Source organism: Sphaeramia orbicularis, chromosome 18 (assembly GCF_902148855.1).
Source record: "Sphaeramia orbicularis chromosome 18, fSphaOr1.1, whole genome shotgun sequence".
Lineage (NCBI taxonomy): Eukaryota > Metazoa > Chordata > Actinopteri > Kurtiformes > Apogonidae > Sphaeramia > Sphaeramia orbicularis.
Genome location: NC_043974.1, coordinates 24,164,511 through 24,178,770, shown reverse-complemented (window position 1 = coordinate 24,178,770; position 14,260 = coordinate 24,164,511). Strand labels below are relative to the sequence as shown.

General features: G+C 39.2%; 1 protein-coding gene across 2 annotated transcripts in view; it reads left to right on the top strand.

Moving 5' to 3' along the window:
* Window positions 1-14,260, top strand: part of sema4f (sema domain, immunoglobulin domain (Ig), transmembrane domain (TM) and short cytoplasmic domain, (semaphorin) 4F) — a 70,567-nt gene that overhangs the window by 20,344 nt on the left and 35,963 nt on the right. The window contains exon 1 of one of the 2 annotated variants that reach the window (XM_030161994.1): window positions 2,709-2,796. The exons of the other annotated variant lie outside the window; for it this stretch is intronic. Within the exon in view, the coding sequence (XP_030017854.1) occupies window positions 2,757-2,796 (40 nt within the window). The 5' untranslated portion in view covers window positions 2,709-2,756. Of the gene's footprint in view, window positions 1-2,708; window positions 2,797-14,260 lie in introns of those variants that run through there. 2 annotated transcript variants of the gene reach the window in all.

Below are 14,260 nucleotides of genomic sequence, written 5' to 3'. Positions count from 1 at the left end.
GTTTTTTGTTTTTTTTTGTCAGTGGAGAAAAATCAGTCATATTCATGAAGAGGAGGATTAGAACAGGGAAAGGAGAAAGTTAGAGGACTTTTTTCACATCATTGAGAGAAAATCAGAGTCAATAGGAAGACAGCACATAGATGAGAAACAAGGGCAGGAAGTCAAGACGAGCTGTCATGTCCTGTAGCCCGTTGGCAGCCTGGGAGGCGGAGAGATGAAAACAGGAGCCTCTTTCCTCTATCTGCCTCTCGCTGTGTGACCCGCTCCGTCTCTCCCTTTGGGTTTAATCAAGCAGACAGTTGGTTCGACCCGTTCCGGGGGGGATTTATCATCAGCGGGCATTAATCTGTGTGACAGGGGCTTATTAGATGAAGGCGACCACCCCTGCTGGCTTACACAGTGGATGGAGCCAGTCCTGACAGAGAGAGGTGGCTGAGGGGAAAGTCACACCGTGGGGTGGGCAGGAGGGGGGAGAAAGAGGGAGACAGGGATGGTGATTTAACTTTTAAGATGCCACCTTTTTCCTCAGAGGACAATCTAAGTGACAGGAAATGTTTTATTTGTGGTAGTGTGAATGGAAATTAGAAACACATCAGAGACCTGCTTTGTTTGTTTGCAAGGTCAACATTGATGAAATGTGTAGCCGGCCGGGACTGACCCTGTCGATATCATTAAGCTAACCGTGTGTGGGTGTTTTTGTCTTTAAATGCACCAATTTTGTGTATTCCTGCTCTAGACCCCGACACACACTGCCCTCACACATGAATGCCTGATCTTCAGTGCTGATTACATAATGACACAGCAGCTCTCTAGAGTTTTTTTGTCCCAGCACAGTGTCTCCTTGGGGTAAGAGAGGATGTAATGAGACTCATCCTTTGAATACTTTATAAAGTCTCTGCTACTTTTTTTGCAGAGCTACTTTTTACTAAGCTCTTTACTCTGATCTGGAGTTATGGGTTGTGCTTTTGCTGCAAAAGGCACAACTGTGAAGGGAACGTAAATCACCTGTGTTGTGATGCTGCTCTGTGCTGACTCATGTTTCTTTGTGCTAACAAAGCAGTGTAAACATCAGACCAGTGAGAGAAGTGACATCACGGAAATAGGTTAATTTGCACTGGAACGTGCTGATCAGTGCAGCCACACAAAACAATATCAAGGCCAGTGCAGCCAGGTAATTATTGATGCAAATAACTTCTGCAGTGAAGTACATTTACTTTGGAGATTTAGATGACACTTAATCATCTAGTAAAAAGGTGATTATTCAGTGTAGGACTGCAGCATATGGGGAAAATCAGTGATGCATTACAACATGGTTCCCTTTTTGATAAACTATTCCCATAGTCACCACCAAAGTGACACCAATTCATCTTCAGCCCTGTTCATACAGGACTAGTGGACTTGAGCTCATCTCAATCTCATGTGAATCTGTCTGTACTTCCAAATCCACCACAAATTGCTCACCTGATTTCAACAATTATAGAGGTCTTTTGATAATATAAATTGACATATCTGTGATTTGCAACATTTTTTGTTGTTTTCAGCCTATTTTCTGGTCAAAGACTATGGATACTGGTAATGATAAATATAATAACAAGGATGTTCACTGAAAGAGCAAACATATATCCTTCAGAACAGCAACATCCCAAAAGATGATGAGATGAATGACATGTAAAACAACTACAGAAAAGAACCGTTTTCTGTCTTTCAACTGTTATCTGTAAATGGTGAGCCTTGACATCAGAACTGGGGAATAATGTCAGGAACTTCAATAAAAAACAGACTTATAAATCACTGAAGAGTTTATATAAGTCCCCTGTGAAAAGGGGTTTATTGTTCATATAGGCTCAGTGTTCACATAATGACTATAAATACATGTTATGTGCACATAAAATGATTTTTCTTATATCTTATAATGTATTCACAGTACATGTTCCTACCCCATGATGCTGAAAATATGATTAACCAGTCACCAATAACTCATTGTCTTAGCAAGGACACATTAACAGGATAAATGGTTGCTGATTTACTCAGCATTCAAGGGCATAATGTTCACTGGGGACTGCAGTGGACAGATTTTTTGCCTCCTCATTCTCATTTTAAGTTTCACAAAAATGTCTTTAATGAAAATCTGCTTAAACATATGGCTCCTGTAATCCAGATGAGAGAAGTACAACAAAATAGGACAATTTGTATTCAACCAGTGCAGCAAAATTCAAATATTACAGCAGCAAAATTAAGTAGAAAACATGCTGACGTACCTTTGGTTTATCCCCTTTTTTCCATGCAATCACAGCAGAAAGCTTTATTGGCCTTTTTTCCTATTATTTTTGCATTTCAAGCAACTTAACTACATCAATACACTGATCTCTCTGGTCCATAAAGTTAATGGGGCTGATGCATTAAAAAAGGAATCTGAAGGTAAAATGTCTGTTAGTCAGCAGGAGATTGGAGGAAACACATGCAGGATGTTGTCACTATAAAAGTTGCATTCCAGGAAAAGACTCAGGCTAATGCATTTAGCTACTGTACATTACACTATAACTATAAAGCGCCTGTCCCCCTGTCTGTCTCTCCCTTATCTTGTTTCTTGGCACCATAACAAGCTGCCAGGTTGCGGCTGAGGATTGACCCCCTCGAGGTGACCTAATTTAAGTGTTTTGCAACATACAGACACACACTCGCATGTACACATTAGTCAATGATGTTGTAGAGCAGGTCCTGCAGGTGTGGTATTAACAGGAAGAATATGGGGGCGGATGGTACCTGGGGATACGGGTTCTCCAAAACAGCCCAAAGGCAAGTTACAGTATGTATGCATGGATGGGAGTGTGTCTTGTGATGATTACATTTTTTATCTTACTGTACGGGATAGAAGTATGATTAAAAAAACACACCAGAACTAGATTTTTAAAAATTCCATTTGCAATTCAGCCGCTCTACATTTTAACTGTTATCTTCAGCTTCTTTCTGAGGGACTTCAGCCCTTAATCAGCAGCTCATTTGTGTTTTCTACTGCTGATTTTCATTCATTCTTATCACTGGGAGGATTTCAGAGCTTTGCTCATTGCAAAAGAACCTCATTTAGTCTTAGTTTGGGACTGGAGTGGGACATTCAAAACTTAGATAAAAATCAATTTAAAGAAGTCTGGATTTCCCCTATGAATTATTTTGTGGAACAAAAGCAACTAGTGAGCTTTTAATGAACTGTTTGTTTGTAGCTGTACAGCTGTAGGTGGGTTTCCATCGAATTGTGTTACATATTTTAACAGAATTTTCAGGAAAAAAAAGCTAAAGAAAATCTGAATTTATGCACATTTTCATCCATTTGTGTTGACTGTGAATATTACCATTTGGTTCTTCCAGGTAGATGTATTATTTCATACCGTAACATACCTCAGATGGTGACTGAGGAGCTGACAGATGTAATACACAGTCTGACAAAAACCTGAAGCTGGTTGGCAGCATGTAATATTGCTTTAAAGTCTTACACAGTGTGTCAAAGCTTTTTCACGACATTTATTTCCACAGCTCTTCCTATACAGTTGCATTTCATTGCTGTGTTCCATCTAATACAGTTTCCCTCTTTGTTCCTTGTATTAATTCTGTCCTCTTTATTGTTTCACACGTGTAGACACAATTATTAATTAAATCTTTTTCCATGATGCTTATTTAAATATACTTTTGAACCTTTGAATACACCTTATACCTCTTCCGAGTGTAAAAACATTTTTTAGCTATATTTTTACAGCGTTTTTTTATTCTTGTTGTTTCCACACAGATTTTTAATTGAAAATGCAAATAAAAACACATGCATAGAAATAGAAATGCTCCTTGTTTGGCCTTGCACATTTCAACTGATGCAGCGTTCATTCTTTAGGCTTGTTCTGTACATCTTCTCCCACTGCTACTGTCAAACACAAATATATGTCATTCTGTAATAGCTGATTAAATCTGACGGAAGTTTCTTAGTTGAACTAGTTGCTTTGAAAAGCTGTATTGTATTTCCTCAGAGAAGGGTGAGGTAGTGGTCAAACTTGTTTCTTCTTTTTAAACTGAGAAGATCAATTCACTCACAAGTCCACAGGCTGTTTCCGCGGAAAATGTCAACAGCTGAAGAGTGACAAATCTCACAGTTCTAATCTGTGAGGTGTTTTGTTCCATATTTGGTACTAAAGCCGTCACTGCAGTGATCTTGGTCCATTCGTTACATGTCACTTAGTAAAGATTTGACCTTTTTCTTGTTTTTGGTTCTGTTTTTACAAAAGCACACTGGTCATGTGCAACAACCCTTGACCATTTTTCACCTGCACCTTATATTTACTTCCACTTCCTTTTGCAACTAATCAGAGCTTTGTGTGTGTGTTTATTTGTTTTGATGGCTGGTCCTCACTACATGGAAAGGAGAGTGGACTTCATAAAGCTTTCAGAAACACACACAAATGAACGAACACACAGACTTTGCATAAACCCCCATGGGGGCTTTTCCTGCAGTACCTAAAACCATGCTTGTGTGTGTGTGTGTGTGTGTGTGTGTGTGTGTGTGTGTGTATTTCCATTGTACTGGAGACGAGGTCAGGAAGGAAAACCACGCCTTTTTATTTCCCCTTGTCGCCAAGAGTGACAATGACGTCACAGAGGAGCCTAGATCCGCAGGGCATCGTGGGAAATGACCTTTAGACCTTTGCACATGAAGATGTATGTATGTATATATGTGTATGTGAGAGAGAGGGGTAGAAAAAGAGGAGAAGATATATGAAATCACGTTAGGAGGCTGGACTCCTGGGACTGGGAAACTCATCTACAGACACTAGTGTATTGCATGTCAGCAATTTGTCACTGTGTGTGTGTGTGTGTGTGTGTGTGTGTGTGTGTGTGTGTGTGTGTGTGAGACAGAAGGGGTGAGGGGACAGATATATGGATGGGGGCAAACCCAATGACATGATAAATGACTAGACATACTGTGTGCGGGTGTTTATTGGTGTGTGTGTGTGTGCGTGTGCGTGTGTGTGAGGTGCTACCTGACTCACATAATCTGCATGTGTCGAGACACTATTAACACTAATCGAAGCCATTGAAAATAAATGCTGCTGTGCACTGTAAGCAACATCTAATGCCTCTTAGTCTGGAGCTACATCTACATAATGTATATACACTCAGCAAAACTCTGCATAGAAAATGACCTCTATTGTGTGAAAATTTGCATATTCCATCCATCATAGTTTAGACTGCAGCCACAATTTCTTAGCATTAACATAGAATCACAAATACTGTATTGAAATGCTCATGTTTATATAGTTTTGTAGCTACAGCTCATATAGCGATAGTGGTTCTTTGACTTGTTATCTGCAGGTCGAGATACTAAACACTGTTTTATGAGCTGAATTATATGACTTTGCTGTGATGAACCACATCAGGGCTGGAGATAAAACTGTTTTATTCTTTATACAGATAAACTGGGAGTCTTCATGGAAAACACTATTATCTAACCAGCATTGCATTTAGTGAATTTCTGTTATTTGTAACCTTACGTGTGGCATTATACTGATGTATTATTATTATTATTATTATTATTATTATTATTATTATTATTATTATTATTATTATTACCAAGGACAGATATTACAGTACTGGTGTAAAAATTATATTTTCTTTTAGAGCACCAAAGGGTTTACAACACTGATGCTTGTTTTTCATTTAATATCTCCAATAAATATTGCTGTAAAATTGCAGTTATGTTAACTTTGATGTGAACAGCAGTCCTTTATTTATCTCACTCGAGCAAGTATTTGTTGGATATGATATGAGTAAAACCATGTCCTATACTGAATGTGATATTTGTTGCTGCTTGTAAATAGCTTGAGACAGTTGAAGACACTACACACACGAGCAGTATGCTTTCAAGAAACCTATAGATAAAAACAAACCCTCTTCTATATCTCTAAAAATCATCATTTTATTGGTGAAAATAGCTCAGCGTCTTTCTTCCTGTTTCAAAATCAACGTGAGCCTTCCCACTCAGCTGAGTCAAATACTGAGAGTCTCTGTATGTCCTGAATTTTATATAAAAATGCAACACCCTCTAATCAGTCCACCTGTCCTACAGTGTGAGTCTGCCAAACCTCATTCATTATGGGTTGAATTGAAGCATTATTTCTCTCTATTTGGAACCGCCGCACTCCCACAGCAGCAGAGAATTTGTCTCGATCGGTTCATTTGTTTTTGAGTTTTTGAGTTTGAGTCTAAAATAATGTAACACCAAAGTCATAGCAACACAGGCTGCAGAATTATTTTTGTTAGGGAACTTGAAGAGCACTTCAGAGCATCACATCTCTGTGGAAAAGGACTGTATGATTACAGGAAAATATGAGGGAATGTAGCACACTTGAACTTATACAGATTTTTTGGATGGGCCTGTTTTAGGTTGTAAAACTGAACACAAAATCAAACTAATTCTTCCAAACCCTCATATAATTCTTCATAAGTACAATGGTGATTCCCTATCTTTGGTATGTCACTGAACAACTTCAGTCTCATTCATCTGTTTGGCACTTTTCAGAATCATGCAGTGGATTGAGTTAGACTCAGAAAGGGGTGATGCTACACTTTATTGTACATTTGATGAGCTTGAGGTCATTGTGAAATATTACACCAACATTTTTTCCCACCACTGGAGCTAAAAAATCCACGACAGATGAGACAACATTATTCAGCTGGTGAGATTTGGCCCGAAAGCAGATGGAACCATGCAGCTCATGTTGTGAAATGGTGATGAAATGTAGACACGTAGAGACGTCGAGGACACACGAGGGCAGACAGTCAACTCTGATCATTGTTTATCGCAGCAGTTGTCTGTTTGTCAGGTCTATGTAGACAAAAAACTTAGGACGTGGGTTCATTTTGTTATTCATGTCACACCATCCCAATAGAGTAAGTTTTTGACAAATTTTTACTAGCACAGAGAAGGGAAAGTTAACTGTTTCATATGATTTAGGAGCCAGGAATTCAGAGACAAAACAGGATTTACTGTATCAGACTGTAAACAGGGTGTGCATGTGGGGGAGGAAATGTAGCTTATGGCTAATGTGGTCTTAAGAGATGCAGCATGCTCCAGAGGTGAAGCCCACCATCCATCTAACAGTGTTGGTGTTTACCACTGTCTCTCTTACTGTTTCATAAATGTCGAACCTGCATTATCTTTGCCACACAGGCAAATGTAGGATGTGGTGCCTTTTACAGTTTTCCATCAAAATCTGACAAGGAGAAGCAGACGTGTTGTAAAGGTCGTTAAAGACAAACACTAAAGCGTCTGTGGTGTTTTCCTGTTTTCAGTGTCAGATTCTGGTCTTATCCTAGACTGGTTGCAGAGCATATGAGGTGCACGCAGGCAGTAAATGAATCACCTCACACTATTTCTGTAGAGGAGGGCAGAGTATTGATTTCTGGTCAAGCATTAATCAGGTGGAGGAGAGAGGGGGTGCAGGAGATAATGTCTGACTATTGATTCATTGGATTACTGGTTTATAGTTTCAGTAATATCTTAGCTTTTCTACACTGGAAGCATCAGTTTCGTGTTTACTGAAACAGAGGTCGCAGCTTTACGTGCAAACACAACCACAAAATGTTAATTAGTTTTAGCTTGGTTGTGACTGTCATTGTGGAAGAATTAACAGAAGCAGGAAGACTTTGTAGTTGCACGTTGTTGTCCTCTTCTGCTTCATAACCTCATTGGCATTAGGGAAGTCAGGTTTCCATTTGACGCTGGAGGCAGTTTCAAGTTGACATCTTATCATGATGAGTGACAATTGTTTGCAGGAGTAAACTGACAGAGTGGCAACGATGGGGACACAACACACCTCTGGTTGCACATCGAAGCTTGTGCATGTATTCATTTTAGATGCTACAAAGAAGTCAACTTGGAAACAGCTCAGAGCTCACCCGCTATTTTCTTTTTGAGTGCAAGAAGCTGTGTTCTGTTTGTATTACTCTTTAAATGATTAGTTAATTAAAAAGAAAACACGATTTAACCGTGTTTAACCCGCAGCTACTCGTGGAATGGAGAGGCTCCAACGGGACTGAAAGCAGCTCCTCGTTGGCTGAACTTCATCTCAACCCTCATCCTGCCTGACTTTAAATGTTTCATATAAACAATCTGCCTTGACTTCTGTCTCACCCGTTAACTCCCTCTCTCCCACCCAGCGTTGAAATGCTCAAACTGCCTTAAACGTCAGTAGCCTGAGTGTGGAACTTAATGGTGTGTGCACGCAAAATACATGTGTGTGTTTAGGGATTTCAGCTGTGTGTATGTATGCCAGCTCACTGACAGCACAGTGAATCAGCACAGGAGCTTCAGCCATGTGAAAATAAACCACACATCATTTATTTAACGTTGACTGGCCCTGTGTGTTTGTGTGTGTACATGTATGTGTATGTGGGTGTGGAAAGTATTAAGTGTGTACGGGAAAAGGTTGTTTTCTCACCTGTCTTGGGTTACCTTCTGTAGAAGATAATGTCTGAACAAAGGCATTCATTACTGTCACATACCATGTTTCTAATTTGGAAAACACACAGTCACCTACATTTTAGCCATACATAGAGATGATATCTGACGTTAAGGATTGTGCGAACAACCGAGGGTACTCTCATACTTTCACTATTTGCTTACATAGCTGGTAGATGTTAGCTACACTTCCATAAAATATTCAAACAAAATAACTTTATTAACATGAACTACTTTGCAAGGAATACACTAGGCTGTGTAGTGTTGTAGTTGTGATAAACACAGTAGAACAAACAGGAGTGGAGTGTGGCGTCTGGTGCTGTTTTACTTTTTAAATGCCGATATTGGCTTTGACTGACTTTAGCTTTTGGTGAATAAGATGTTATTTCATTAATGTCAGCAGCCAATATTTATCTGTTGTGCTGCATTCGTGCTTCAGTTATTTTCTGTTGTGAATATTTCTTTGTTTCCCTGATATAAGTGGAGAAAAAAACTTAAACAGAAATTATCATTGAACATGAATTTTACAATTAAGGCATCCCTGGAATTTATTTGAAAATGGTATGTAGAATAACTTTTTACCTTTATCTTTTTATTGTATTTTACCCATTAACTCTTTTCTGAAAAAGACAAAAGCACATGAGCAAAAAAAAAAACCTTTTTGCAAGATTCAGGAAGTTTCCAAATTTTTCATAAACATTTTGAAATGTGCATAAAAATACATCATGAAAACATGCCTATTTTTTATCCCTCCTTGCTCTGTGTCCAGTAAACTACTTTGTCCTATTCATATCTTCTTAGCTGTACGTAAAAAATAATCACTTATAAATGCACATACCTTCAGTGTGTGTGTGTGTTGCGGTGCTGATGCAGGTTCTGGTCTTGACCTTGGCTACCGATGAATAAATAAAACTGATGTGACAGCCACATTTGAGGGCATTCATCTGTTGTGACTCTGCTCTGATCTATTGTTTGTGACACAATCACACATTCACACACACCCTGATCTCTTTTAACACATGTTTTATTGATGCATGATTGTGTGTGTGTAAGAGGTGTGGTTCTAAAATCGTTCAACTCAATAAGAGTCTGGTTTAGTCCTGATCTAGTTTCCAAAGATCAAAGTATTATTGTTTTGCTTTTCTTTCTCTGTCTCTGTCTCTCTTTCTCTTTCTTTACTTTTTGTGGTAAATCTACAAATGAGTTTTTAATGTAGCTGGGTATAGAGGGTCACATGACAAAGGTTCGATAACCTTTGTGCTTGTAAAAATGCAGCAAAGATATCATTTCAAAAGAGCATGGATGTCCAGCCATTTTGTCTACTTTCTGTACCTACCTGGCCCACTTTTATAGACATTCTTGCACCAGCAATATTTCCTAAAAATCACATCAAAGGTCTCATACAATTTTATCAACTTATACAGTCTACTCTCGTTATACCGCCAATTTCCTTTCACGGCCAAATTGGCGGTATAGCGAAAATGGTGTTACAACGGGTTGCGTCCATAATGTGCATGTCTTTACTATATGATGTCTATGCTGCCTCCGTTAACCCGTTCTAATTGCGTTTCTAAATAAATCTTGATTCTGTTATGTTGTAAGGGATCATTTAAAGTGGGGAAACATTTTAAGCATTATTATACCGTGTCGGGAAATGACACCCTATCATCTTGAGGCTTTGGCTTAATCCCACGTCCTCTTCCCAACATCCTGACCTACTGAGTGTTCTGCGATAAATGAACGGTGGCCGTTCTGTAGACCTACTCGTAGCTTGTCGCGATCAGCGTCTGGCGCGTTTGTTTCAGTGCATTGTTAAAATTTATGTGTACTCGATGGCAATCACGCTGGCGGTATAACAGTCGGGAAATCAATGGTATAAGTGTTGTTTGTGCATGGAACTGGGCTGGCGGATGGCGATAGGCGGAAATGGCGGTAGCTAATGGAATAATGCATTGGGGATTTTTGTGCAATGGTTTTGGTCGGCGGTGAGCGAAAATGGCGGTATAACAGCAGGCGGTTTAACGAGAGTAGACTGTATATCATTCATGCATATAATACTTAAATAGTGCCTTTAATACGTATCCAGCTCCATATAATGACCAAACGTGACCTTTTTTAAAAAAAAATCTTCTTATCAAAGTTTTCTCAGTGTAATACAAATGCAGTGCTGACCGGTCCTTACACAAATCTGAAGTAAGCATGTGTATATATCAATCGCAGCTAGCACCGTAGCAAAACAAAATAGAACAATACAAAGCAAAACAGAACAAACAACAGACTGTACATAACATTATCTCTCCTCAGTCATTGCCAGTGCACTAGACATAATAAAGGATCACTATCACAACAGAAACCTGCGCAAGGACTAAGTACGAGGTGTGCAGCATTGTTAAACTGCACCTAAATGTCAAACATTTACAGGATCTGGAATCAAACATGACCTTTGATCTGAACGCATTTGAATATCATGTTGGACAATACAGCAAAATCATTAAATTTGACTTTTAAAATCTAAAATAACATTCTTGCCCACCTTGTAGAATATATTGCTTGAAATACATGCATGTTAAACACACTATATTTATACATACAATATGCCAAGCTTTAGAATCTACAAGGAGGGCAAGATGTTCAATTTGTAGGCAAACTAAGGTTTAAAAGTTGTACATGACATGCAGAAGTGAATGTAACATCACAACTGATCACCTAAACATGTCTTATTTACAAATGTTTGTTGTTATTATGATCAAAAGTATTTGTTGCTTTAATGGAACTCCTTTCCAGTTTGGTAAATCATGTCCCTATTAATACAAAAGGGTTACATACTTAGTTTTACAGACATTATTACACTAAAAGGGATTCATTTTGGAGATGTCTGATATTGCTGTTTTGCTGCAGCAACTGATTCATGTCTCACTGAACACGGTCCAAAATGATTTTCTGGACATAATTGTGCATTTTACTGAGCCAGACACACCTATTTATAAAATAGATCCAAAGTGGGCAAAAACAGATAGGATACCAGAACATGTCCTTAGGGGTTGCATCTCATTAATTTTGCTGACATTTTGGAAATGCCATGTTTTGATCCATCAAAGTTTACATAAGACATTTAGAGATGAACCAAAGTTGTATATGAATACAGACTGACAGCTTTTCTGCAGGTTATTTCACAACACAAAGGTTAAATAAGAGACAGTGAAGACATCAGACGATAATTATAGTCATTATTTCCCCCTACAAGTGATGGCCCGGATGGGAGTGTGTTTTCAGTCAGTGTGCCCAGATAAATAACACTTAAAAGACTGATGATGGGAACAGATATGCATGATATACGATGCTCCATCTGCTCTTTGAGTTCGGCCTCTTAAATCTGAACATTGCCTCCGGGACATGCAGAAATTTCAGTTGTTCGGAAACACAGAGGACCCTTAGCACCCATTTCATAAGAACAAAGCACTTAACCTACGACCTTTACTGCTATATATCACTTTAGACAGATACAACCATAGCATGGTCTAAGAGGGCTCAGAGTCATTACAGAGTTGTATCTTTCCACCTTGATGTTTCCATCCTCCTGTCTTTCTCTCAGTCCCATCAGGTCAGGAAGTTCCTACATTATAGCTTCATATATCTAGACAGAGAACTGCTTTCCCAATAAGAGAGAAGAAAAACAGATTGAGGCATCATGGAGCTTCTCTTAAAAACCTTGAATACAAACTTTTTTTGCCATTTCGATGTATATATTTTGATATATACATGAAGTAAGTAACAGGTCATTTGTAGTAGATGATTGAAAGGCAGGACAAACCAGTGCAGTTTGATAGTTTATCAGTCTTTTAGAGTGTGTCCTCCTTTTGAGAACATGTTCACAGCCTGTTTGACCTGCTTATGTTCTTTTGTTTAGTGACGTCTATCAGTCATCTACAAATCTTGATGACATTCTTGTTCTCTTACCATGATCTTTACCTCAGTCTTTTGTGAGTGCACGTTTCCAAACATTATCTGCAGCATTTTCACTCAAAGTGATTTTGTGCATTTCAACAGCATCTCTGGTATTTTGTGCAAGTTTGGGGATGTTAACTTCATTTCATTTGCAAAATAGTTATGTGCTGATTTGTTGATCTCCACTGGTGTACCTCACAGGATGTTCTCTAATGGAATATTCCTGCCTCCGTGTTAAACTCCTTGCTACGTGAAAGAGCTGCAACTAAACTCTGAAAATGGCAAGTTTTGACAAAGACGTTTCTTTTCATGTGGCAGCTTCTTTTGCTGGTATTTAGTCATGTTAATACCATGGCACATGTCTTTATGTGCAAATGTTTCACCAAAACAAGTTCTCCCCTGATAGTATTTGTAATTAGTCTGGCTGTGTCCTACTTCATCCATATTTCAGGTTGATGGTGAATGGTGCTGGCAACACTTTTAACACACTGTAGAGATTGGTCTGAGTGTGCAAGGCTAGTTTTTCTGTCATTTGTGTGATTGAGAAGCACATTTTGGACATATTTTAGAAGTCTGAACACTGTAGTTGCAGCGTTTTTAATGAATGTCCCACTTTATTTTGCATTCATTCTCATGCCTACTGTAACACTTCCATACTGATGTACCACATTTCCAATGAATATTGATCCTTTACCATCCCAAGCATATTTAAAGATGCAAAAGAGCAGAGGAAATTTGCATTGTGTTACTTGGCTCATAATTTTTATTTAATTAGATGGCAGTATGCTGTCATTTTATATCATGGCACAAAGACAACACTTTTCAATAGTGGTGCAGATGGCTTTTTTGTGTTCATCACTACCTGAGCTCCCTCTACTTCATCTCTTCCATGTCCTGCCTCTCTCTACCTCCCTCTCTCTTCAATACCTTTATTTATTCACATTCCCCAGTGCCTCTTCCTCTATTTCCCTCTTCTCCCCCCTTTCCCTCTCTCTTTCACCCCCCTGTGGAGCTCCTCTTGTGCGATTTGGTGGTATGCTAAATAGCTTCTAAAAGTGGTTCCACACACACACATGCGCTCAGACAGAGGAAGGTAGTGAACTGTTAACAAATGCAATTTGAAGGAGCATCAAAACAAACTGTGATCCAGCTGACCTTGACAAAGCAGCCAAGTATGGAGGGAAAGCAGGACAGCAGGGAAGGAAAGAAAGTCTCCTTTTCCTTTTCTTTCTTTCTCTGTTTTGGGGTATCTGTGTCTTTTCGCTATATTGTTTGGCAAGACTGGTTTCGGTGCAGGTGCAAGGTCATCGTCCTCACTCTCCCACCGCTGTACTAGGGATTCAAATGCATTATCAGCTGCTGCAGAGTTAGACATGTGTGAAAAGATCAGCCTGCATGAAGAGAGGGGTCACAGGTCAAAGAGAGTGTCATGTTTGTGTCAGTGTCTGGTGAGAACTACTAAAGTGGAACCTCTAATATAAATACACTGACAGCCACATGGTGAGGTGTGTGTTTGGATCATTTAAACTGTGTGAAACACTACTGAGCTTGTAACTTAGACTTTAAACTGCAGGAAGCAGCAGTTATTTTGGTAATGTGAGCCAGAGAGATATACAGAAAGACACAAAGAGCATTTAGAGGCTCTCGTGTCACTGAAACAATGCGTCCTTTGTTCTTAGCTTGACTGTAAATGAAAGTAGAGGAGGCGAGGACCGGGGTGAACAGAAATTGTCACTCCCCACTTACAGTGAGCCGTGCTGGGACACAGAGCCACCAGAGCCCCATGGATCTGCACGAAACACCTGGAGCTCAGCCATG